Raw genomic sequence first — 27,656 nt, 5'->3', positions numbered from 1 at the left:
TCTTTTCCGAGCTTTCAGTTTAGTTCCAGGTGTATTGCATATCTCTCTGGGAAACCTTGTAAAGAGGATTAAAGGTAGGGAAAGCAAAGCAATTCTCCAAGCACCTTGTGAAAGTAAACCACTTCTGCCTAAGCCCAAGACAGCAAGAAACAGTTTACTAGCAATGAAATAAACTCACCACCTGTTTGTACAGCAGCATCAAAGAAACATGAGAATGCTTTGATCATTTTCAGGCAGAAGAAAATTATGAAGCTCTCCACTGATAGTTCATGGGGAGTTTGGGGAAGCTGATCAAAGAAAACTGTTATTAATATGGACCAGAAATTAAAATCTGCATCCGTGCTGCTTTATTATGCTGTGCCTCTTTCACTGGTGAGTTGCATATTTAAAAATTGAGAAGGTTAAAAAAATGAGATGGTCATCTTATGATTAAACTGAATTTTCTTGCAGCTTCTATGTTTTCTAAGCAACCTTGTTCCACTATGCACATTTGATAATGGCCTTCAGACTGAGTGAGCAGTGTGTAGCACATGTTTTGTTTAATCCTTTTAGGTTGCTGTAAACCCAGTCACACAGAACTCTATAAGAGAGAAAATGTTTTGATGTTTTTTTCATGATCTTTAAGAAAAGCTCTCATAAGTTTTCAATTATGTAATAGAACCATAAGATTATAGTTTTCACTTTGAACACTGTAATTATATAGCTGAGAGACTTAAAGAAGAGCAAACCTTTTATAATAGGAAGAGCTGTATTTATGGACATTTTATTGTAAAGATTCGGACATTTGAAATGGAAAACAAAGGATTGTTTGCAAATACCGTTCATTGCTGTGGAAGAAAAAAAATATCTTTCTGAGGAACACAAGAAGCAAAAGAAAAGTCATAATTGTTTTCAGTAGATTTCTTAAAGAAAAAGAATATGAATTCAGTAACTGGAAGGCACAGGCCTGAGCTAGTCTACTGTGTGGTTAGAACTCCTGCCACTGAAGCTGTTGGGAAGCATTTAAGGAAACACAGATGACAGTGCCTGGGAAGGTAGAGCCATGAATAGGAGAAGTCACAAACATCTCATTAAAAATGTATTGATGAATGGCAAGAGAACACAAGGACATCTGGTCCTCAGCCCACAGCACATCCTCCGGAGTCCTGCATTCTACTATTTGCCTTTAAACTCAAGAGGCTGCCTCCCTCTGTGACATTCCAAGGTCCTCTTGAGTTGAAGAAACTGCTAACACAGAGACCCTCAGAGGAAGATGGCAGTGTTAATGTGTAACATCTTCTCATCTCAGTGTGTTATTCGGTGATTCATACTTCATTGAAACAACCAAGATGACATTTGAAATTTAGTTGATCTTCAGAATTAGTTTCAAACAACTTCCTGGAAGATTCATTGAGGGTGAAGAAGCAAGTTTATTAATTTCTCAAGTGTCCTTTGGGATGGCTTATGTATCTGGCCCTTGCTTACTTACTGGTTTAAGGCAGAGATTACTTAGTACAGAAATCTCTGTATGAAATAGCTGTGAAGCCGTGTTAACAGCCTTTCTGTTCACTCAACAAGGATTGTTTTAAAGAGAAGCAAGGTGACAGCTGGAGAATTGTTTTTACTTTTCTAAAACTAAATTCTGTGTTTATAAATCAATAAAATACCCAGTGGGCAGATGAGCAGGATACCTAAGCATAGTTCCACCTATCTGGCATAATTAGACACTGCCAATTCCTGCATTGCTTTTCTGTGCAAGTCAGGATTCTCTTGAGGCCCTGCCATTGCAGCCCACAGAGCTGCAGACAGTGCTGCTTGTAAACCAGCGATTTCTTATTTTACAGGAAAGCATGCTGGCAGGGAAGCAGGCACATGTGTTCACAAGTAACATTTATTTTAGTCAAAGCTGAGAAACTTAATTAACAACCATACCTCTTACTATTTTCTCCATGAACGTTTTTACAAAACCAACTCATTTGATGTCTAACGGACATATTAAAGGGCATCTGATAGAGATCTTTAAACCATAAACAAACAAACACGTGCTACTATTGGCAATTTGTAAATGCAGTGGTCCCATGCTGAATGGCACCTCTGGGACTTTTTAACATATATAACAGATACCAAGCTAATTTTGACTTTCAAGCACAGGATGTTTCACAGTGTTACCATGTTAGAAGAGATAATTCTCACATAGATCCAAGAGAATACAATGCCATCAGTCTAGTGTCTTGCTAATGAAAAGAATTGAGAAGGGGGATTGATTTAGCATTTGTAGATGATTAACTTCATGGATATCCAGGGTAAACTTTTCCTTCCCACATAAAGAAAAGAACTCTATATATCAACGATTACAACATAACAACTATGAGGTGATGGGGGACAGTAAATCTATTCCCAACTTCAAGGTCAAGAGCATATAGGGAGCAGTGGCGACTGTGGCCATCCTCACTGCCAGCCTGACTAAAAGAAAAAGACAGGACTTGCCACAGCTGTGGAAATGACTTTGATGTGAAATTTTGAAACATTTGCTCTTATTTGGCGAAGCAGTTGAGAAGACCCTTGTAAACCAAACATAATCTACTTTTTCATCATATTTGAAGCACAGCCATTAGCCTTTCTTTGTTTCCTACTGTGTTAGCTAAATGAGCAATGTCTGTAAGGTTGTAGAGGAAACATTAATGCTTCCCACTAAGGGAGTAAGTTTTCATTGTGCAGCTGAGCAGTTAATATCTTGAAGTGCGTTGTGGGAGCGCTATGCTTATTTATATCACAGATGTCTACCCTGGGTAGGACTGCTGTTTCTACTTCTGTAAAACAGGAATGACCACACAAATGTCATAGAGCTACATGGATGAACTAAAACTCTGTGAAGTGCTTACCACAGAGGACCTGGGTATAATACGTGCTCAATAAACATTGACTGTGGTGATTTGTATAAGAAAATAGTATTCAGAAAATTTGCTTGTTTATTTACACTTAATGAGAACATCCTCTGTAAATGTGTTGGATGGTATGAGTTAAAAACAAGCCCGAAAGTCAGGATTGGAGTCCCAGCTCTACCACTATATAATTAAAACAGTAAATTAATTTTTCTGAGCCTTAGGTCCCTCATCACTCCTCTTTTGGGTTATCACCCTCAAAAGAGGAGTGATAACCCAAACTTCTGGCAAAACTCAGTAAGATTATATATATATGTTTAATATATATATAAATATTAAACATAATTACATATATAAAACATGTAGTGAAGATACAGGGAAACATCTTATTTTCTGTTTTTAATGTTGTTTTAGAAGTTCCATATTCATAAACACATTCTTACACTTTTATGTGTATTAAAAGGAATTGACATTTCATTGTTAACAACTAAACTTCATCTTAATGAGCTACAACAAGAATTCTCAGGCAGGGTTCTTTTATCCTTCAGATGACATTTGATAATGTCTGTTGACATTTTTGGTTGCCACAGCTCAGAGGAATGCTGCTGGCTTCTAGTGGGTGAGGGCCAAAGCTATGACTAAACATCTGGTGATACACAGGACAGCCTGGCACATCACACGATTCTTCAGCCCAAATGTTAATAGTGCTGAGCTGCTGGGACATACACCACAGCTGTATAACCATCTTAGCATTTAGTCTGTAATCTTGCTAAGCAAGGAAAATGTTGTAGCTTTCTCTAAACATTACCCAACTCTAGGTAATAAGGTAACCAATAAATTGAAATGTGAAGAACCTCACTCAATAAAAATTTTTTCAATAAAATATGTTTTAAAGACACATATGTCTGTGTTTTCTTGTGGGTGCAAAAGATATCGTAGCTGATGAAAATTAAATTTAAATTCATGTTATAAAGGAATGTCAGCAGAAAGTGGTAGCCCTGCCACTCCTCCATATAAAAATACTATGTGAAGTGCAATAGTTTCAGGTGGAGTGTCTCTGACTTTTACACACATGCATTTTGCTTTCGCTTCCTTTCTGATACAAGGATACAATCCTAAGGCCGTCAGTAGAGCACAACAGGGTCGACATTCAGGCGATGGGACGGGCAGTTAGTAGCAGAGAAGGAGGTGTGAATATGGCTGGCGTGGCGACAGATACAGGGTCTCCATCTGCTTGCTGTCCGAGTATCAGGTACTTGAGATAATCGCTTTGTAAGGACACAGGCATCAGCCCACAGTACATTCTCTCAGTTGCTTTGGGTGATGTGTTGAGGCAGCAGACCTTTCAGGGAGAGTGCGGCAGAGCACAGCCATTTATTTCCTGGCTAGGAACACAGGACAGAAAGAGGAAAGATCGAGAGTCGCTCCTTATCGGCTTCAAATGCATTCATTCGCATACCCAAAACTCCCTTCTTAGACTTTCCCTATTAGAAGAAAAGTTCTGCCACCTTCCAGTTGTGCCAAGCTGGCCACTGATTATTGACCTATGTCATGCAGATGGCATTTCAGATTCCAATAAGTCATGTGGCACTGTCAGAATCCAAATAAGGTGAAAAGTCCATTCTGAGGTGTCAATAATGGCCAGGTGGGATGCAGAAGGGAAAGTTATAATAATCCAAGAATCATGGGCAAATGGCAAAGGGAAATAAAGATAGCTTTGAAGGACCACAACTGAGACAATTTTAGCATCGAAGCAATGCACTTAAAGATGATAACTGATTAAAACTCATTAAACAGAGAACCATGAGCCCACTCCGATAAAGTAAAATCAGTTGAAAGTCTGATGAAAAAAATGAATATCTATAAAGTAAAAGTAACCTTCCCACAAAAAAAAAGATTAATTAAAAGGAAAATAGTAACTATACGGTAGAAACCATTGGGGAGAGACCACTTAACTAACAGCCAACATTAACATGGCCTTAACAAGACAAAGCCTCTTGCCACCTAATGAAAGCATCCTGGGTGGGGTGCATCTGTGTGGCCAATAGGATGGTATATCATAGATTCCTTAGACTTGTGATGCTACAGACATAAAAAACTATACCAGGAGAAGCCTGATACCATCTATTAGGAGCACCCAAGCAGCCCCCAAAAGTGAGTGGGGGCATGTATCTGCCAATATCTAGCACTAATTGCTAGCCACATAGTAGGATGCACTTTTTAAATTCCTTTCATGTTTTTCATTAACTTATTAATATATTTACACCCCCCTATGAAGACCAAGCCATCCATAACTACATGTGTCCAGATCATGAGTGCTTCTTAGTTGATGTCTCGGTCTCTGTAAGCCCCCATGGGTCTGTCGTTTCTGTCCCCACCAGGTCCTTCCATCTTTCCTCCAACACTTCCACAGGAACCCCCCAGAGTTCTGCCCCATGCTTAGCTGTAAGTGGCAATATCCATTCCTGATCAGTGTCCTGATCCACTCCTGGCTGAAGCCTCCCAGACAACGGTCAAGTTGGACTCCTGTCTGTCAGCATAACAGTCTATCATTATTAGTGTCAGGCGCTGGCTCTCTACTGTGGGTGGGTCTCAGGTTGTGCCCATTATTGTTTGGACTTCCCTTCAAACTTTGTTCCCTCCTTATAACTACACTTCTTGTATAGGCAGGTTAAAGTTGATTTGTGTGTGTGTGTGTGTGTGTGTGTGTGTGTGTGTACATGTAGAGAGCTGGCCTACTCCATGTGGGTCTTCAGGATTTGAGCTTGATCTCCAGGCTTAGCAACAAGTACCTTTAGAAGGTGCAGCATCTTCCAAGCACTTGTTTTAAAATGGAGGTCTTCCTAAAGTATCTGGAAATTTTGAAGCACTGGGTCAATATCATCTTCACTAGTTTGAGAAAAAAAGATTTTATTTGTAATATAATTGCAACATTTTTTCATTTGAGATTAGTTATGCAAAGGGAAAAATAGTGTATTCTAGACTGCTCTTGGCTGTAAAAATAAACTTGTCTTTTAGAAAGGAATACCTTCATATTTTAAAAAAATATTAACAATTTGCTTTGGATGTACATTTAAGTGGCTTACAATGCTACTATTAAAAACATCTCATTCTTTGTTGTTTTAAACAGTGCTATTAAATATCTTTATTGACATTTTTGTGTCATTGTTTAAATTTTGTTCAAGAATAAATGCCTGGAAGTCAAGTTGCTGTGTGAATGGGTATGCATCCTTTGGTCAGTTTAGTCATGTCATTCTAGGAAACCTCATACAACCTTCTTAAAAGCAAATGAAATTCATAATTTGTTAGCTATTTGTTGTTCCCTTCCCACACAACCCTCCTCAACACACACACCAGAAAGTACTTTCTGTAAAACTGGGAATTTATCTGTCTGATTATCACTGTCCTCAACATTATAGCACTGAATATGTATTTGGAGCAGCAATAATTGCAAGCATTTAGTACACACTTGGCTCTGTCCTTAGGAGATTAATTCACTTATTCCTGGAATAGCTTTTATGAAGTAGGTGTTGTGATAGTTTCTGTTGAAGAAAGCACAGAGAGACTACTCAGTCAGAGACTCTGTATTCAGTCAGACAGAGCTAGACACCAGACAGTTTCCTTCAGTTCCTCAATAGCCACTATTATGTTCCATTTCTCTTATTGGGTATATAGATCCATGAAAAACTGTTCAACATGTTAAAAGACTCTTTGAGTCTTTAGCCAATTACAGATTTCAGGCATTTCTTTTCTCTTTGTTAAACAGAAGCAGTGAGAATGACCAACTCTCTTTAAGATCCCAGTTAGTTTTATGGTCACCCAGTGCAGACCTGACTTACTACCTAATGATCTGCTTCTAGAATTAATACCCATACAGGCAAAAACTATAAATCATCATTGCACCGTGAAATTATGGAGATATAAACAGGATATGTGCTTTGTATTGCTGATAAAATGGGGCATCCGGGCTTCCTGTCTCCAGGAGACAGAGCCTTTATTACTGCTTCTCCAACACATCATGTCCTCTGCCCGACCTAGGCGCCTTTGCTCCTGCTGTCCCTTGTACCAGGTATGCCCAGGCTCTGCCTTCTGCTGAAGATGCTGTCAAGATTTTCGTCTTGTTTATTTCATCTTGAAGACTCTTCCCTTTCTCAAATATTTGAGTCTCTTTTATGGTCTTTTCTAGGGATAGTTCTTCCATCAGTTATGTAAAGTTCTTCCTTAATAAATTATCTTCTCTTTTTAGTTTTAGTCATCTTTAAAAAAAACTCAAATATATTTTTGAATGAGTAAAGGCATTATCTCAGAAACATATAATTTGACTTTTAAAACTCATGAGAGAAAAATCAGAATAATACATATCGCATATTAATTGGAATTATGAAATAAAAAATGAAATGCTTAAACATTTATTTTCATATTCTGTGTATTCCATCTTTGAAAGGTTTAAGAATCATAATTTGCTTTCATTTCCATAACAAAGGTATTTATGGTTACAAATATCATCCTTTCTCCTACCCACAGCTTCAATTCTCTTTTCTTTAAGTAGATGGTTTAGGGACATCAAAGATAATACAATCAATCAGACAATTAAATGGAAGTTCCAAGGCTAGGACTTAAGGTGTGTTCCTGTTAGAGAATTTTAACACCATATTCGAGTGTTTTGTTTAATACCAAGCTTCCTTGCCAGCTAAAACAAGGACTGTCCTTGAATTCTGCTCTGGATGAAATAAGATGCCCTTTCCTAATATACACATTTTTAAAAAGAGAACTTTGGGGAATGTCCTATTTTGTCACTTAGTTGGGAGCAAAGACAATAGCACAGCCTTCAACACCAACACCCAATCCCCAGGAGGCCTTTTCCTTTACCCAGAGAAAGGACAGAGCTCAAGGGTTTTGTTGCTCATCTCAAACAGAGAGCCAAAGGCACAGTTCAAACAAACATTACATTATTTTTAAAATGTCAGTTGCTTATGTAAATCACCTGTGGTCCTTGGGTGCTGGTGAGCTTCAAGCATCTCTGAAGTAGTTGAACTTTAAATTTTAGTTTCTTTATATTTGGTGTTTAAATTAATGATGGCCAAGATGAATATTGTTCAGTTGACAGTATTTATTTGATTGCTTATGTTTTTGGTTTTTACAAACATACACATACACATGCACACACACACACACACAGCTTATCTTTTTTTTAATTTTTCATCAATTACACTTTATTCATTCTGCATCCCCCCATAAGCCCCTCCCTCCTCCCATCCCAATCCCACCCTCCCTCCTCCCTCTGCTTGCATGCCACTCCCCAAGTCCACTAATAGGGGAGGTTCTCCTCTCCTTTCTGATCTTAGTCTGTCAGTTCACATCAAAAGTGGCTGCATTGTCCTCTACTATGGCCTGGTGAGGCTGCTCCCCCCCAGAGGGAGGTGATCAAAGAGCAGGCCAATCAGATTATGTCAGAGGCAGTCCCTCTTCACATTACTATGTAACCCAAATTGGACTCTGAACTGCCCTGGGCTACATCTGTGCAGGGGTTCTGGGTTATCTCCATGAATAGTCCTTGGTTGGAATATGAGTCTCTGAGAAGTTCCCTGTGTTCAAATTTTCTTGTCTGTTGCTCTCCTTGTGGAGACCCTGTCCTCTCCAGCTCTTACTATTTCCCAGTTCTTACCTAAAATTCCATTCACTCTGCCCAACAGTTGCCCATCAGGCTCAGCTTCTGCTTTGATAGTCTGAAGGGCAGAGGCTTTCAGAGGCCCTCTGTGGTAGGTTCCTAGGTTGTTTCCTGTTTTCTTCTTCTTCTGATGTCCATCCTTTTTGCCTTTCCGGATGGGGATTGGAAATTTTAGTTAGGGTCCTCTCTCTTGCTTAGTTTCTTTAGATGCACAGGTTTTAGTGGGTTTGTCCTATGTTGTATGTCTATATGAGTTAGTATATACCATGTGTGTCTTTTTGCTTCTGGGACAACTCACTCAGGATGATCCTTTCCAGATCCCACCACTTACCTGCAAATTTCATGATTTCCTTATTTTTCATTGCTGAGTAATATTCCATTGTGTAGATGTACCACAATTTCTGCATCCATTCTTCAGTTGAGGGGCATCTGGGTTGTTTCCAGCTTCTGGCTATTACAAATAAAGCTGCTACAAATATGGTTGAGCAAATGTCCTTTTTGTGTACTTGAGCCTCTTTTGGATATATGCCCAGTACACACAGCTTATCTTTACCATGAGCTCTAGAGGGTAAGTTAGAGGCTAACATTATTGTGGAAAATGTCTTAACTTACATGATTCCTCATTTTGGTACTAACAAATGAACTCAGATCCCCACCCAATGCTTGCTAAAGCATAAGCTAAACTGTGAAGCAACTGTTCCCAACTCCTGACTTTTATTCTATTTACTTTTAGTCATCAGATCAACTGCTTTGGTATTTTCTGGAGCATATTTATGATTATGGATTAAAATAAACATTTAACACTCCATGACAGAGAAGTTATTTCACAATGTGATACATTTTAAATTAATGCTGACTGTCATTGTCAGACTAAATGCATAATCTGAAAAATGTTCAGCACAGTTAGTGAAGTCAAAGCATGATTATTTTAGAGTTTAGCCTACTTGAGTCCTAGAATTTATGCTAGTTGATTGTGGAATGCCATACTCCTGGTTGGCTTCTGCAGATAACAGAGAAACTTCTCTTAAGCCTGAATAGGTTGGACATTGAAAAAAAATTGACAAAGATTAGCCCATGGAAAAAGCATACAAACTTAGATGCTTGTGAAAGGGGGAAATCACAGTATAGTAAGACAAAGATAGGAGTGTGACTGTCCCACTAGCCGGAAATATTCGAAAGCATACCACCTTTTCTGTAAAGAGATAATGTTTGCAGAATATAGACTGTAAATTTTTATTGCGGTAATTAAGACTCCAGAAAACCATCCTTTCAGTATTTGAATGTGCTTGGGGCATGATCTGGTCATGGGAATCTGTCCGGTAGGGTTGCATTCCTGCTTTCCTTAAGACAGTAGGGTTTCAGGCTGAGCATGGAAGAGGGCTGTATTCCCTTCTGCAGCTGAGAGTATTCATATGGGGGAGGGAAAGAGCACTTGTATGGAAAGGGAGAAGAAACATAAGAAAACCTTGATTTAGAACTTTCTTTTAAAGCTGTTAATTTCACTTTGATAAAATTATTCAACTTAACGAAGTCGGCTTAATTTTGAGGTATCCTTCCCTGAGCCTTCACTTGTCTTGGAAGTTCTTGACCATCATCTTTTTAGATACACTTCATTTGGAGGATGGTTAGACCCTCCCCACTCCCTTCCCACCCATTTCTAATTCTGTCATTGGTTTCTAAACTTTATGATAGGGTATCTTTGGGAATGCATGCCGCACTGGGAAGAAATTATTGCTTTGTATATTAGATGCCAGATTTTTTTAATGGGCATTTGCAAAGCACATATCATGTTAACGGTAGAGTTTTAGTTTGTTTTAAAGTAATTCTGAGAACTTGGGCAATTGCTTCTATAGAGATGCCTGTGCAGGCAGGGGGTAGGTTTTTCTCTTTTTCTTCTCATTTGTAGCCCTGTGGTACATTTACATGAACCGCCTTTGTTCTCTTTTCTGCGATTATTGTGGTCTCTAAGAGCTTTGTCTCTCTGGTTTATCCCCTGTGCCTTAGTCAGTGATTTGAGTGAATAACTTTGTTTACATTGAACGGAGGTCTGGAGCACTGCTTTTTTTGGCGAGATGAGGGACTGATGGAGGAAGAAGCCCATAGTGGGGCTGATAGAAGGGGAAAACAGAGGGAAGAGATAGGTAAACATTAAAACAGCAGTAAAATAAAAAATAGAAATAGAAAACCCAGAGTGGGCATAGGGGCGGAAGAGCAAGCTAAGGCAGGACAGGGGCTTCGCTCAGGGTCTGGGAAGTCGCGGGGGGTTTGTGGCGGGGGTGGAGAGGGAGATCAACAGACCAGCATTTTCCCCAGGCTTGGGCGCAAGCTTGTGAAACTCCTCATGTACGGAAGAACCTCGGCTGGGATTTGCTGAGGACAAATGCTGTAATGTGTTAGTCATCCATTATCGGCTTCTATTTTTGCAGGTTCCGAATGATGACTGACGCGGGTCTGCGCGATAGCCCTCACAGCCCCTGGCACTGCGAGCGATAAGGACCTCGCGCGTCCCGCAGCAGCCGCACCGGCTCCGGCCGCTCTGGAGGGCGGGCGGCTCCCGCGGGCTCAGCGGCCACCAGCGCCGCTTCCCACGCGAGGGGACCAGACCTCGCGGACCAGGCGAGCCGCGCGCCGCCCGCGGCCATGAAGTAGCGTCCGCCGCCAACCCTGCGCTCCCGCCCGCCTGGCCGCTGCCCCGGCCCCTGGTGGACATGGCCCGACGCGCCCGCAGCCTGCCGCGGCTGCTACTGCTGCTGCTCACCCTGCAGAGCAGCTGCCTGGCCTTCAGAAGCCCACTTTCTGTTTTCAAGAGGTGAGTGCTGGGCTCGTTTGTTTCCTTTGGACAGGAGGAAGGCTTTTGGGGGTTGGGGAGGGAGGGGTGGTTCTGTGCATGGTCCTTAGAAATGTAGTCACTTGTAGTAACCGGCTCCTTGAAAAAAAAAAATTTTTTTTTTTCAACAAGGCTGATTTTCTCTACCCCAAAACGACTTGGAATTTTAGCTCAGGAACTTCTCCTGAAGTGCCCCTCGCAGAAAAAACCCACCCACCTCTCTGTAGCCAAGCTGCTTTTGGAACTCCAATTAGAAGTTGTGACTTCCAGAACTAATCGCTCCCTCTTGGGGAAATATTTTAGACTACGATATAGTTGTTTAGACTTGAATGCCTTCCTGCGTGTAGCAGCTGGAGGAATAAAATAACAAGAAGGATCGTGGTGGGGAGAAGATGTTGGCAGTAATAGCTCACTGGGAAATACGGAGCTGTATACACGCACCTCGTAATTACCACAGGAAATATGTATGTACTTGTACATATGTATTGAACATCGCAGTCTTTATTTCGTCTTCATATAACTGTACCTAAGCAAGATTGTGCTTAGGGGTTTCTGTTGTTGTTTCTAATTAGTAATGCTGGACACTCATAGTTGATAAAATGTTACAGTTCAGAGACTTACCGCTAGAAAATCAGCTTGCGTGTGAAGACGATAACATCTTCATTAAGCAGAAATAAATATGTATTACAAGATTTTGTCGAGCTGAACTTTAAGTATACCCTGCTTAGTTCCTTTGATTTTTGCCTAAGAATTGGTTATATGTTGTTCATAGACAATAATTTGGTCCTGGGTGTTAGGGCTGTTGCAGAATCAGTTTTTTTTTAATAGTTTTTATTGGATCTATATTAATAATCTTTAAGGTCATAGGACTTATGTCTGCCCTTCCAGTTATGTTCAAGAGTTTTCAAATTATCTTCTTAAGGTTTAAAGAAACTACCAGATCATTTTCCGATGAATGCCTTGGTACCACCAGACCAGTCACTCCTATTGATTCATCAGATTTTGCATTGGATATCCGCATGCCTGGGGTCACACCTAAAGAGGTGCGTGGAATTCTGTACTTTATTGTTCGCCTGTTCTGTGTACTGCCTAGAATTAAACTTAAAACAAGGCACTTGCATTTAAAGCTGTAGTACCTGCTTTACGTTCAGGCTCCCCGGATGAGGCTAGAGTCCTGAAAAGTACTTGAAGGAGAATTGTTCAGTGAAATTATGTTTATGAAAGTGTTACCCGTCTTGTTGTTTGTGATTTGAAATGGAACTTGAGAATTTACACTTCGAGATTCTCTATGGAGAAATGGCCTCTGTAATATAACACCTAAACATGCACTGAAATAAGGCCAAATGTCCTGGTGAAGGAAACAACGCGGAGCAACTGCATCTACCAGATTACTGTGTTTTTAAAATACCCCTCCAAAGCAGCCTCCATCAAGATAGGAAAAACTTGTCTGCTGCCAAGAATTTGAAAAACAAAACATTCCGTGTTTTGGAAAGTTTGGGAAAACTATTCATACAGGTGGCAGAATGAATTTTCTAGGGAGGTATTTTGAAGAAATAACAGCAGTACTCACACATGTGTCATGGAGCATGTGGAGTGGAGCAGCGTGTCGCTGGGCATCTCATGTCTTAGCACACACAAGAAGCTAACACCGCTACTGCCATTTGTGGAAGGTGTTTCATTAAGCATGAAAAGGCCAGAATTAATTACGCTCCGCAGCCGGGCGGTGCAGGATTTACGTATGTCATTAAAAGATAGCCCTCTGCTTTTGAAGGGCTGTGGACAGAGAGAGGCCAGGACGTGGTAGAGCTGCAGTGGCTGATGACTCATTCTTGCAGATAATGTACCATTTCCTTTTTCCCTTTTACCACTGGGAAAATAAAAATGTATTCTATTTATTGGGGAAAATGACTTTTGAAATGGACAAGTAGAGCTCTAGAAAATACACACGGGCCTTTACTTCAGAGTAAAGCCTGACAGCATTAGAAGACTGGAGCACGGCTCACTGTGACTACTCTGCATCTGTATAAAGAACGGCCCTTGCTGTCTCCACTTGGCCATGCCACCATGCAGATACCTCTCCCATATATTTTGTTATTTTTGTCCTGGCCCTGAATTTAATAAGCACTAATATACTAAAACCAGAACATGAACCACAGTCTCCCAAGAAATGAGCTGGCCATTTGTTCTTCTCAGTTTTAAAATGGGGTTTTTGGTATGCTTCTTTAAACATATATATATATATATATATATATATATATTACTAATTTGTCTCACTAATTTGTCATGTGTTTTTCTTTGGTTTCCCCCCCCCCCCTTAAGATTGTCTCCCTCTACCCGGTGAGCAGGCCTAAAGCTCACCTGAGGTTCCTCATTGCACAAAACACAGAAATACAGGAATGTGTTATCATGCTCAGTGTCAGTAACTGGTCTTCTGACATGTTCCCCACAAGAACATTATTTTTTAATCTCAATTAGTGCTGTTTGAAAATATTCCTTTGTCCTTATTATTAACAAGAACAGACAATTCTGTTGCAATCACTACTTCCAGAAAGAGTAACCAGAAGAGTTGATTTTTAAAAACATGGAAAACAAATCTTTATTCAATTTTATAATCTTAGGGTTATCAAAACCACTACCGCATGGAAGGAGACCATGCAATGTTTAAATTGCAGCTGTTTATTTTGCATTATAGGCACAGAATTTTGCCTCATGCAGTGGCCTTTGCTGCTGAGTTGATCTCCTCCTTGCTCTTTCTATAAGGCCATATGGTTCATAGCAGCCTTTTCCAGAGGGAGAGTAAGTGGACTGGAGTTAGCAGATGGCTGGATCTTGATTCCCTTCCACAGTGATTGATCCAGAAAAAGATATGAACTCCTGGAACAGCCCGATCAACTTTTAGAACTTTGGCTAGGAATGTATTTTTCTGTGTTATGTGTGCAACAAGCATGGAGTCCTGGTGTTTACAAGGTCTACGAGAAGGCTGTCCCTAGAATAGCTGATAGAAGGCAATATAGGAAGATGGAAACAGTGGGAGTTCTTGGTGATTTCATTAGATTTGACACTTTTGTTTACATTAGCCTTTCCTATTTCAAGCTGGGTTGAAGTTTGTCTTACTTGCAACTACAACTATTTAACTGGGTGGGGGATTCAGTTACTCTGAAACAGCTTAGACCTGGTTAGAATGTTCCACCATGTTCCCTCAGCATATTTGATTTAATGTGTTCTGCCTACTGACTTATCTACAGATGATGCAACCTAAAAATATTCATGAAAAATGACAGGTCCCCCATGAGAGACAGATATAAAACCTCTTTTATTTTCAACTTGTCAGTCTTGGTCAGGTGGACTCAGAGGTATGATACCATAAGTACTTTTAGGTGGTGGTGGGGGGAACAATCACTCTTATCTTAAAATGTATCTAAAACTAGAGTTAACACAGAGATAGTAAGAAGAAAAGAGATAAATGAGAAAGAAAGAATGAAAATTACTAGAATGAAGAAGCTAAAAGTCAAGAGAGAATGAGATTTGACCAAAACAAACACAAGCCAAAAATGGGAAAATGATCAAGGATAAGAATAAATGAGGAAATGATAGAATAACTGGAATATGAAGAAGAAAAGACTTTTTAAATCAAGGAAAGGTAAATGGGAAGCTGGGAGGTACGCCAAGAAGATTTCCCATTGGTTGTGGATCAACAAGAGAAACAGAATTCATACAAGGTAATAATAAAGAAGCAAGAGAAGATGGATGAATGTATATAGAAGTCAAAGGGCAGCTTTCCTTCCACTGTGAGTTCTGGCAACAACACTAATTGTCAGATTGTGAGGCAAGAAGCTTTTATCTGATGAGCCACTTCACCAACCTACACAATAAATTTTTGTTTTGTTTTGTTTTGTTTTAGCCTATAATGGTCTTCATATAAGCAAATCACAACTTTTCAAGTGGATTCTGAGGAGTTAGGTGCTCAGTAGAGCATGAGCCTCGTGTCTATCTGGTACTCACTGTATTCAGTCCTCAGTAACAAATAGCCAAACAAAGAGACAAACAACAAACAAAACAACAAAATCAAAGAACAGCAACAACAACAACAACAAACCTAGACTGATAACTAAGGACTGCTGAGAGCATGAGAAATGTTTTCCCCAGGGAAAGCACCAATTGGTTATCCTGTACCAAATGGTCAGCCCTGGAAACAAAAAGTAACATTACACAGTGTAAGGAGATTGTATTTATATACTTGGGAACATACACACACACACATGCACACACACACAAACACAGACAACCATAATTAAAGAAAAACTAGGCCATGAATTTGGAAGAAAGCAAGGATGGAAACATAAATGAGAATGTTTAGAATGAGGAAAGGGAAAGAGGGAAATGGTATAATTACATTATATTCTCACAAAGTAAAAAAAAAGCGTAAAATTTAAAAATATTAAATAAACAGGTAATAGGAAAAAAGACTTTTCAGCACGTATATCTGAAGCTCACTGTGTCACTATCAACAAAACAGTCAAAGGCTAAAGTAATTCAACAGATTCTTTTGACCTAACAGCTTAATTAAACAAAGAACTAAGTAACCAGTCTTTCATTTTACATATTGAAAAACTAGATAAAGAAAATGCCCTGTAAGCTTTAAGTCTTTTTTGTAAAACAGCTTCAAAAGAAGAAGGTGAAAATTCAAAGGTACAACCACCACTAGCATGATCTATCAAATTCTGAAAGCCTCTACACATATCAAGAAGTGTTTCTACAGATATCAATGCAGTGAGATTCAAACTGTAGGCCTTAAAAAAAAAAAAAAGACTTTTCTGAATACACATACAGCCTGCAATCTTATTTTTTTATGAGAGCAATACTATAATGAAGGATCTATGGCTTTGATTTCACACAGTTAAACTCACTCTTCTCTGATGTGAAAAGTCTTATGTATTTCCCATTCTTTTATTAATTTCCCAGTCAAGAGTTTTCAGCGGTTTATGTATTGGTTGGTTTTTAGATTTGAGAAGATGATTGGGAAGAGTAGTGTCTTGAAAGCTTCCACTTGTAGAGAGAGGTTCAGGACCCTGGTATCCAGTGACACTGAGACACAGCAGAGCCAGGAAGTGACAATCCATTTAGACTCCTCCTTTATTGCTTTTTCTTCACTGGTCCCATTGGTCATCTGGGGCTCTGAACTGTTGCTGTGACCAGCTCTCACATCTGCAATGAAAACAGTGGAAGAAACTGCCCATTCATTTATGATCAGTGTATCAGTTTGGTGAGCTAACTGTCTCATGGATGCTTGGCTTTAAAATGAATGAGGCACAATTACAAATAATTTTACATAAAGTTTGTTTTCTAAATTAATCAGATCCAGGAGTTTGAACCTAACCTCAAAAGCCAGGTTGGCAGAGGCCTTGCCTCAGCTCTTATAGAAAGAATTTAGCCATGCTTCTTGGCTCTATGGTTACTTACTTTGGTTCCTTCACCTGTGTAAAGAATAGAGGTTTACCTGACCCAGAGTGTTCTGAGGAGTGAGAATACCTGTCGCTTACTCACTCCATTTTAGTGGCCCACAGTTGGTAAGTGATCAGAATATGGGCACTAGTGCTATTTCCCTCAGCATTTATGTTCCAGGAACTGAAGATGAGTTTTAAAATTATGAATGGCTAAACATTATGCTTTCCATCATGACCCCATGCCGTAACTCTGACAGTGTAGGGATTTTGAAGGTGAGGATGGACAGCCAGGTGAAGAAAGGAAGAAAGCACAAACCTGGACAAGGAAAAGCAGGGTAAAGCAAGGGAGATGAATCAGGATGTCCAGGAGGCTCAGGAATAGCAGGAAATCCAGGGATGATGGCCATGTGATTAGAGAGGGAAGGAACACTGAGAATGAACATCTGTTCCTCAGCCCTTACGCATCTGTTGGAGTCCTTACAAGAGAAGTTTTCAAAAGAAGAGATATCAGAAGAGGTCTCATATATTATTACAAATGTATTAGCTTGAATCATCCTAGGTTTCCTTAGTGTCTTCTTCTGAGGACTTTAGGCACTGACCTTCTAAAACAATAAGCAATAACATTAAAACCCCACTCATTTCTCATAGAAGTTCCAAATCCTAGACTTACATAGAAATTGCCACTTAATTACTATTCAATAAACATTGGTCCTCTTTGTTTTATTAATGGCAAAGCTGACAGTGATGGACACTGAATGATTAGAAAGGACAGCCAACATGCCATAGCTTGATTGTATAGCTTCCTGTCCTTAAATTGTTACGAGATCTTTTTTTCATTTTATTTCAGACTGGTGCTATGTTCTAAATTCACAAATTATATTTCTATATTGAGGTCTTGCTTCTTTAGTAAAACACAAATATATGAATTAAATAAAATACAAAAATATTAAAAGGTTCTTGTAAACTATAACTTAAAGTGGTATATAGTTTGTTTCCAACTTATTAATCTTAAATTATGATATTTTGTCTGTGTTTTGATGGAAGCCTATTTAATGCTCAGTCACAGAAGACCTGGTCCCTAGTATTTCCTGTGATACCTCATCTTTACATTTGGGATTGCACATTTGAGGACACACTGACCATTTCCCCCATTCTTTTTCTAAAATAATAAGCAGAAGAAAAATACTGGCCCAAGTGATATGGCTCAGAATGTGAAGGTGCTTACTGCCAAGCCTGATGACCCATGTTCAAAGCCTGAGACTCATGCAGTAGAAGCAGATAACTGGTTCCCACAAGTCTATGGCTGACCTCCACATGATCGTTATGGCACATGTGAGCACACACACACATACACACACAAATTAAAGTAGATTTTTAAAAGAAGGTTAAAATTGTTTATTAATTTTGACATTAGTTAATTAAATTATTTTTTTTTTCTTATTTCATCTGATGCCTCAGAGATTGTCAGGGAGACAGGCATCCATGCCATGGAAAACTTCATTTTCTCAGTAAGATCTGGGTTCTTTTTATTATGTTCTGTTCCTACTAAACATTTTCAAGGAGATAACATATTTTGGAGTGTTCATTATGGACTACTATTATTGGACACTTTACAACCATTGTCTCATTAATTAGCATAAAAATCCTACTCAAGGTCTTATTATATTCTTCTTTTTGCACAAGAAATTTAGACTAAGAGAGATTAAAATAACCCGCTTATAGCCAAATGGCCAGTAAATATAACACAACTTCAAATGCTATTAGCAATAGTGCAATTTTCTAAAATACAAAGTAGCCATATACCTCAGACACCAAGAACCAATCATATACAATAAATAATATATAGTAGCAGAGAGAGTGTTGCTATGTTTATTTGATATAAACTTGTATTTTTATTATAAATACTTATAAAATATATATAATTATTTTTTATACCAAACACAGATTATATATAATTATTTTTTTATACCAAACACAGATTAGTAGACTCCATCTTAAATCCCCAAATATGCTCTTTTTAAACACTCTTCTGGAAGAAGAAAGAAATGCTGTTGATCTGAATTTCTTCATTCTTTTCTTGCCACCTAATTAAGAGACATTACAAGCAAGTTTACCTTATTTTATCCCAAATTTTTCATCAGTCCAATCTAAATATAAATCATAGTTCAGCAAAGTATTTCTTAATGTGTCAGACAGTAAACACTTTCCACTCATGTGACATACAGTCTCTTGTCTTTTGTGTTAGAAAGCAGCTGTAGATAATATGTAAATGAATGGTTTGACTGTATTCCAATATGGAGTTGTATCTGCTAAAACAGGCAGCCACCCCTAGGTTGTAATTTCTCTATGCCTGATTGAAACAACTGCACACGTCATTTAGGCTAATAAATGGACTTAACCTTTGGTATCTCATAAACTGTGTCTGACTTAGAGAAGATGAAAATAAAAGTATCAGTGCAAGGTTAACAGTGCCTTAATCTTTGTCTCTTAGTTACCTATTCAGTATTTATGTTTAAATGATCTTGTAAACCTGGGTTCTTTTATTTGGAACATTACATTTCCTACTTCACCATCTCAGCAAGTAGCAATTCCTGTCACATCATTTCTCTAGGTAAAATACACCAGCATCCTTATCAACATGCCATTCTCTCTCATAGTTCATAAGCAAGATGCCAGTCCATTAGGTTGGCCTCACCAGCAAATAGAGAAAGCCTGGATGCTTTTCTGACCACAGCCATTTTTCTCATTCCAGGGGAGAACCGTTGTGTTCTTCCTGCACTATTGTGATAACATCTGTAGCTGACCTGCTTATACATATGCCTCTAGAGTGTGCTCTACCTAGTAGCCATGGGGAAATTATGGAAGCAGAAGCCAGACCACATCAACCCTTCTAAACCCTTCAAATGCTGCCAGTACCACTCACACTTAAAATCAAATCCTTTAAAGGGATCTCCACAGACCTTCATTTGTCCTCATGCCTTTCCCATTCTGGTCTCTTAACTCTCATGCCTGTGTTAAAAGTCATGTCGGAGGTAAAAGAGTGCTGTAAAGTAGCAGCACATATTTTGAACAGTAATAACTGTTACAGCAAGATATAAAACCCAGTGTTAACTGAACTCAGCTGCAATTTCTGCTGAAGGGGCTGAGCATTGTAAAGGGGGGATTAGGGAGTGAAAGGGTGTAGTAAAGAAGTGGGGAGTCAGGAAAGTCGGGGAGGTAAGAAATTATAAGGATTAGTCGGGATACATGTGATTAGGCCAGATACGTCTGGTTGCTGGCAATGGCCAAAGTTGTGATTCTGTCCAATTACAGGGTCTGGGAGCCAAAGGCTTTATTTTCTCAGGTGTGGCTGGGATAGACAGCAAAACTGTTTCTCCAACTAGAATTTTCTTAAGCAAGCACTTTAAGGAGCTTCATCTTAGGAATGCAGGGTTGAGCTGTGACACACCATCAGTCTTTCGTCCACGTCTGTATCAGTGAAGATTAGGCCTAGCCAAGAAGAAGGCTTGGAAGAACCTGGCTTGAGCTGGGTCGTGGATATTCTCTCTGTTAGTTGTGGTAGGTACAGGGATGGCTGCAGCATCTTAGGTCAGATACTTCAGTTGTTTCAGTTCTGTAATGGGAATGAGAGCTTCTGATAGGACTCTAGATAAATCCGTTAATATGTCTGAAGCCCAGTAAATGTTGTTCTCATTTCTGCTCTGAAGAACTTTATGATGGGTAAGTTAAGACACACTGTCAAGCACGTTAACATAAAGCCCTGTACAGTGAGTCCCTCCGCACTGTTAAAATGAAGGAGGGGCTCCTCGAGCACGAAGAACATGGTCACAATGCCTCATTAGCTGGGAACATCACAGTCAAACTTTTATGGAACACATTGCAGAAGCACATTAGAATCTATATCTCCCTCACACTTCCATAGAAAAAATATCTATGGAGACAGTAAAAATTGAAAAATGAGGCATGGAAAGATAATTGGAAGCAAACTTTTAGCACGTCTGTAAAGACAGCTGTAGAAATAAGGTTACCCTCCATAATTTCATCTTTAAAAATAAATCTACTGATAATTAAAAAGTTAGTTTATCCAGTAACAAAAGTTACATGCCTTAAGGACCAAGTATCCTTTCAAATATGTAAAATAAATATTCAAAGTAAAGTTGATTGAAATATAGTGAGTGTTACGGAGATGGATTCATCAGTAATGTGCTTGTCACAAACTCAACATGAAGACCTGAGCTTGGACCAGCGATACCATGGACAAATCTAAGGCCAGGGTTCAGTGTGAGAGGGCTGTATAAGCAGAAGGACCTGAGTCTACTCCCTAGCTCGAGGGCGGGGTGCCGGCCACTCACCTGTGATCCAAGCTGTGTGTACAGAGGCAGGAGGATGGCTGGGCTTGTGAGCTAACACCCTTCCTCCAGGCTCAAAAGGAGAGCCTGCCTTTAAGGAATGGGCGTGGTGGAGTAGAGCACCTGACATAGGTGTGTGTGTGCACCATGCAAGCGTGTTATTTCCATGGAAAATAGCATGAAGTGTGAGTCCACCTCAATTAACACAAAACCCTGATACACACATGTCTGTCTGGTTAGATGTTTTTCGGGTGCATTTGGCTTTCACCCAGGTGGCATAGACATGGGAAGAGAAACCTGAGGTTCCAAACCTTTGTTTCCTTAGAGAGGGAACAGTAGAGGATGACAGCAGATTTTTCTTATTATTTATCTGTTTTATCTTTAAAAAGCTCATCTATTATCTTAGAATACTAATTATAAAATTGCTAAAAAAATAAATAAATAATGGAAAAAACACTATCCCCAAATGAAAACAATGCAGCTGGGCCCTATGCTCTTCTGATATAAACCCCTGATGTTTAGAAATCTCTACAGGGGTTTTCCCATACAGTGCCTCTAATTGATAAATTTTTAATTCCCGTTCCTCTGCTTTTCAGCAGTGCCATTAAGAGACTCTGATTAATTAAAGAATTTAGGAAATTTGGTACATGTTTAGAAGCAAATAGCAGCACATTTGCAGGGGGTCATTTTTCTATTAGAGTCAGTCTGAAGATATTTGTGGAAGGCAACCATGCATCGTTTCCACATTAGCAAGGAAAGGGATCTTCTTTGCACTTATTAGCCACCAGTAAGATCCTGTCGTTTCACTTATTTTCAGATTCATGCAGTCTGAATTAATATTTCACTAACCCTATTCAAGAAAACCCTTTGGAGCCATTCTGCATGGATGTCACAGAGTGTGCTCTTTAAGGCAGGATAGCTCTTCACAGACAACACACTGTGGTTGGTTGCATGTGAGGAGACAACTCAGATGTGTACATTACAGGAATGGTCGCCCATCCCACAACCCTCAGAGCAATGTCGATGCAAAAATAGAGGGCATATTTCTGTCGTACAGTATGTCTCACTCCCACCTTCAGCTAATCCGTTATTAAAGGAAAACATTTGCCATGGCAACATTGATTTACAAAGGGCAAGTGATGTTTCTGAGAGATTGAAGTATTTCTTTTCATAGACCTCCTATGTACACACAGTTAACACTTTAGCAACCTGATTTCATAATTTTATCGATAAATAGAAAGGCATTACCTGATTAGATCTATATGTTATAATTTAGAAATACAGCTATGGAAAATAAACTCAAAACAAAAAGTGACTTTACATTAAATACAAACAAAAACACCCCTGAAGTATTTCAGTCTCCATTGTTTATAGGAATGAACATTTCATGCATTAAGCCTGCTGAATTAGGGTTAAATCATTTACTTCCAACTAAATGATCATTTTGCTATGGAAATACAAATTTTGTTTACTTCAGTTTCCACAATTGATTACATCAGATATAATATTAAGTTTTGACCTCTTAGATGTGTTAAACATCACTTTTATCTCCTCACTTTTTTCATAAGTGAGGAGATAGCCCTATCCATAAATAATTTTTGGTTGTACTTTTATTTACTTGATGCAGAGTATGAAAGCAGCGGAGACAAGAGAAAAGATCCATTGGGTAGCCAAAGTAAATGTAGGTATGAGCAAGGTGACTATAGTGGGGTCAAAATAAGCTTAGAAGTTAACAAATAGTAGCTATATTGTTTTTCTGCTATTATAACCACTCCACAGTACCAAAGAGAGAAAATTGTGCCCAGGAGTCAGGAAATTAAGTTCCTGCCCTAAATAGTCTAGAGCGGAGAGCAAAAATTTATCTTACTCAACATGAAATTTTTGTCTCTGCCAGAGGTAAATATTATTCTGTCCTCTACCTATCATTTCTTTAATCAGCACAGTGAGCTTGAATCTGGGAACCCACAGATATTGAGTGCATGGGACTTCTAGTCCTTCAATCAACTATGCCAGGAGTCGGCTGAAATACAGGGGGCATTTCATACAGTTGCTGCCCACAGCATTTATTCTGTTTTCAACTTTGGTTTGTGATGACCTAAAAACAAGACAAAACACTCTTCTGATAGCCAACGAACTTGGAAGGACCACTGAAACTAGTAAAAAGGGAAGAGTATATTTTTTTAATGCTTTGGCGTCTGCTCCAATGTGGAAATCACTGTTCATTAGAAGATGGTGTTTTCCCTCTTTCCTCACTACCTTCATTCTGTATTCTGTGTACTCCCCAAGACCTGAAAGAGTCAGCTATGAAAACTTAGTGATGTATGAATCTAAGGCAGTTTGCTTACGTTTAAAAACAAACCCTCTCCAGAATATATTTATTGTAGTAAGAATTTTTTAAGACAAAGGAGATTTGCAAGCCTATATTCCCCTTGCCCCATTTACATTTGTCATGAAGAACATTAATTTAGTTATGACGATACTATCTTTCCTGTCAGTCAGTGCAGGACATTGCTGAGAAGGAGCTTTTAATTCAAGGCGAACTGAAGCCTAGTGAAACCTCAGCATACATGTTAATATTCACAGAGTCAGTTCAGGCATTAGCACCATGATACTGGGGCATACAGCGCAGAGGCTCATATTAGACAAGTATTCTACCGTTGAACTATGCCCACAACTATGCCCAACAGAGTCATTCATGCTAGAGCATGGAAATACATGGAAAATTATTTTTTCAAATCTTTTCTTAATAAATATCAGTCTTCTAGGCCGCTCCTCAGCCCCACCCCAGGCTTCCAGTATCTTGTCATTATTGTTCCTCACATTCCTCTAAATGTCACTCATTGTCATGCACTTAACATATTTTGTATTTATAATGGAATACGGTAATTTTACCGTCTAGTCATTGTGTATAATAATTACCTTTTCTGGGGGAACAAAAATAAGTCTGAGTCTAAATATGTACCCCTCTGGGGCATCTCTATTTCATGTCTCTCCATTGAAATACCCGCACATCTGTCTCTCTTGAGATGCACTGTTACTCTATGTATAGATTTCCTATGTATATCTTAATCACAAAAGTGATAACAAAGTGAAGCAATATGCTTAGTTTTCAAAACAGTGTGCTTTCCATGATATGTACAATTTTGACTACCAATTAAAATAGATTCCTTAAGATAATAGCAGACATTCAACATGTGACTTTAGGAATGTGTGAACCTCCACCACCATCCTCATATTAAAGTCCTGAGCAAGACTGATGGCAGCTCCTCCTGGTCTTGTTCATTTGTGCCTGAAATAGTGCTTACTGCCCAGTAAAGATCCATTGAATGAAATTTAAATAAAGGAAAAAGAATTCTTTCCATATCATGAATACCATCCAATTCACAAACACATCAGTGTTTGTTAATGTGGTTTATGAGTTATGAACCTCACTCTCATTCCCTTCAGGCATAAGTGGCATTCTTAAGTTCAATGCTTTTGTTTTAACTGCTTCCTAATTTTGCACTTTTTCATGATTTTTTTTTCCTGCTATTTATCAGCTTATTTGGAGTATACCTAAAGTTCATGAATTTTAAGTGTACAATTCAATAAAAGTTTCCAGGTATGTGTATCTGTGTAATTGACTCCACAAAGAACATTTCTATCATCTCCGGGAGCTCTCTTTGCCTCTCTACACACCCCTCATTCCTTATTCATTTGTCTGCTCATCTTTCTGTCACTCTGGCTTGGCCTTTCCTAGATTTATGCTACTTATGAACACAATTACACAGTGGAGTCTTTTGCCTGACTTTTGAGATATGTCTATAACAAGTAACAGACTTCATTTGTACCTTTTTTGTTTGGAGGAGTGGTTTCAGAGGAGGCTGTCCTAACTGCAGTTGACTCCAGAGCCTGTGCCTTTAATTATTATGTTATGATGGTTTTGATGTAATTTTCCCAGGAAGAAATCTAGTATCCAACTGCATGTCCTAAATCAAGGTATGGGATTAATTCCTCTGCCATATTGTCCCATTTATGACAATTTTAAGACATCCTGTTTGCTCTTCCCTGAATCCCCATTTTCTGCTATGTTTAGTGCATTTGTTATTCATTTTGTGTAAATGCCATTTCTTATTTTATGTGTACAAGTGTCTCTGTGTGTGTATATACTTGCACTGCATGTATGTCTGGTGCCCATATAGGACAGATGAAGGATTCAGATGTTGGAACTAAAGTTACAAACAGTTATGAAATGCCACGTGGGTGCTGGGAACCACACCCATACTGCCTGCATGAGCAGTGAATGTTCTTAACCATTGAGCCATCTCTCCAGCCCCACCTTTGTCGTTCCTAGAAGCAGTTGTCTTTGAACTTGATGCCCTTTGTACCTCCTTGTGTTGCTCTCCTCTTCACCTGTTGAGTTCATCTTCTTTCTGTGAGCCCACCTGAGTGTCTCAAGCTGACTGAGTGCCATAATTGTCACAACTCTTAGAGACCTGCCACTTTGTCACGTGTAGTGGTTGGCTTTTCACCCTTTAAACTTACCACACTAAAACAAAGGGTCTCTGAAAGCATGGTGGCATACCATTCCTCGTAGTTCACAGTTTGCCAGTGTACCCTCATACTGAATGGACAATGAGCTCCATCTGTATTTAAAACGAGTCTTGTTCCTTCCTACCAGTTCCTCACTTTGCACTGTGTAGGAAGTTGGCTCAAGGCCCAGTGAGAGTTGACTGCATCATTAGAACTCCATCCCCATGACCTTGGAAAGTGCTTGATACTCAGTAAGCATCACGAGGTACTTGTTAAGGATTGCTGTGTACTCACAGGAAGAGACAGACTACTCAGTATGTAAGGTGTTTGCCATGTGAGCATTAACACCTAAGGTCCATACCTGTACTGACACTGGGGAGGCAGGAGCAAAGAAAATTCCATTGCTGGATGGGTGCCAGGCTGGCTGAATTGATGCGCCCCCGGCGCAGTGAGAGACCCCGTCTCAAGCAATGCGCAACATGACAAAGGAAGACAGCTACAGACTTCGATTTCTGGACTCCACGTACATGCGCACAGGCCAAAAGAATGGTTATTTGTTGGTTCTGTTCTTTGGTCAAGGCACAAAATATTAGCAAAGCTAGATTGATTAGGCAACTAGACTTCAAAGGAATTTATGGTTTAGTGTGCATCCTGTTTCTTTGGTTAAAATGGTTGGAACCACATCAGACTGTTTAGGGCCTTAGACAGTGACTTTAGGTCTTGCCTTGAAACCTCATAAAATCTATGACTTTGCCTACTGTTTAATTCCCTATACGTCCTGTATTCACTCTCAAGACTTTTGACTTTGCTCAGTTCTTACTGAGATTTTGCATGCCACACCATTACTACCACCTACTTAAACATTTTGTTTTGAGACATAATCTTACAGTTGTCCAAGCTAGTTTCCAGTATCTGGGCTCAAGAGACAGGCATAGCTTCAGCCTCCTGAGAGCAGAAACTGCAGGCAAATTCTACCTTTCCAGCCCCTCCCCTCCTGATTAGTCAGTCTGGTTAATAGATTCTCAGCTCTCAGCTCTCAACCTAGATAACACTTTCTCAGAGAAAGCCCTTCTACTTCCTCCTCCTTTTTAAAGTTTTATCTTCTCCCAGGACCCTGTACTTCTTCAGGGTACCTACCACTCACAACTGAAGAAAAAACAAAACCTTTATTTTAAGTACCTTTTTTAAAAGTACCTTTATTTCCTCAGTGGACTGCCACCACATGGGGACAGCAAACACATCTTTTGTTCACTGTGGCTCCTTTTTTGTCGAGTGTGTATCAATCTGAGACTCAGTGTGTATTTCTGTAAAAGACAAGCATGTGCAACATAGGGGTAATAAATGGATGAATCTTCTCCACTGTCACTGTCACTGTCTTTCCCCAGATTGATGGTGATGACTCTGTCTCCTTTCTTACTCCTGCCTTCACTGTGTCTCTTAGTTTCACTCATTCTTTCTTCGTATAGAAATGTGATCATGACTCATGGCACAAGCCTCCACTCACTCCCCCACAATGAACATGACCTCCAATATGTCTAAATTCAGATTTAGATCATATTAAAATTCTCTCACCTAAATGAGAAGACATATTCTATTCAAATCTGGATCCCCATCCCCCACACCCTTTTATGTAGCTTTCTTCAGTCTTTGAAGCTTGTAGACTCAGGATTTCGAGACCTGTAACTTCTCTGCCAATTAGTAGCAATGAATGTCTGCCTCTCTATCTCAAAGTTTTGTTCCAATTAATTTTTCAGCTCTGAGGGTCTTTCTCTGATGCTCTTCATCTAAAATTTCCCCTCCAGTGTTACAACCCAGCCTCTCTCTTCCGAGACCCCAGAAGCTGATAGAATCCTTGGTCACTTCCTTTGTTTTTGAGGTTTAGATTTTATACTTTTTGAAAAAAACAAATGCCAGAGCAGGGATATATATCCAGGGCTTATCCAGTTGAATCTTTTTGTCCTACTGTAAGCTCCTTTGAGGACATGTCACTGAGGG

At 39.3% G+C, this 27,656-nt stretch overlaps 1 protein-coding gene across 13 annotated transcripts in view; it reads left to right on the top strand.

Annotated features, from left to right (window-relative positions):
- Pam (peptidylglycine alpha-amidating monooxygenase) overlaps positions 1-27,656 on the top strand; it is a 296,974-nt gene that overhangs the window by 109,542 nt on the left and 159,776 nt on the right. For 11 of the 13 annotated variants that reach the window (XM_060368297.1, XM_060368299.1, XM_060368300.1 and 8 more), the window contains exons 2-3: positions 10,956-11,338; positions 12,279-12,399. In XM_060368297.1, the coding sequence (XP_060224280.1) occupies positions 11,238-11,338; positions 12,279-12,399 (222 nt within the window). In that variant the 5' untranslated portion in view covers positions 10,956-11,237. Of the gene's footprint in view, positions 1-233; positions 373-10,556; positions 10,671-10,955; positions 11,339-12,278; positions 12,400-27,656 lie in introns of those variants that run through there. The other 2 variants (XM_060368294.1, XM_060368295.1) reach the window with 2 other exon arrangements.

This window comes from Meriones unguiculatus, chromosome 15, assembly GCF_030254825.1.
Source record: "Meriones unguiculatus strain TT.TT164.6M chromosome 15, Bangor_MerUng_6.1, whole genome shotgun sequence".
Lineage (NCBI taxonomy): Eukaryota > Metazoa > Chordata > Mammalia > Rodentia > Muridae > Meriones > Meriones unguiculatus.
The sequence above is the reverse complement of the archived record's forward strand: the minus strand, read 5'-3'. Positions and strand labels throughout refer to the sequence as shown.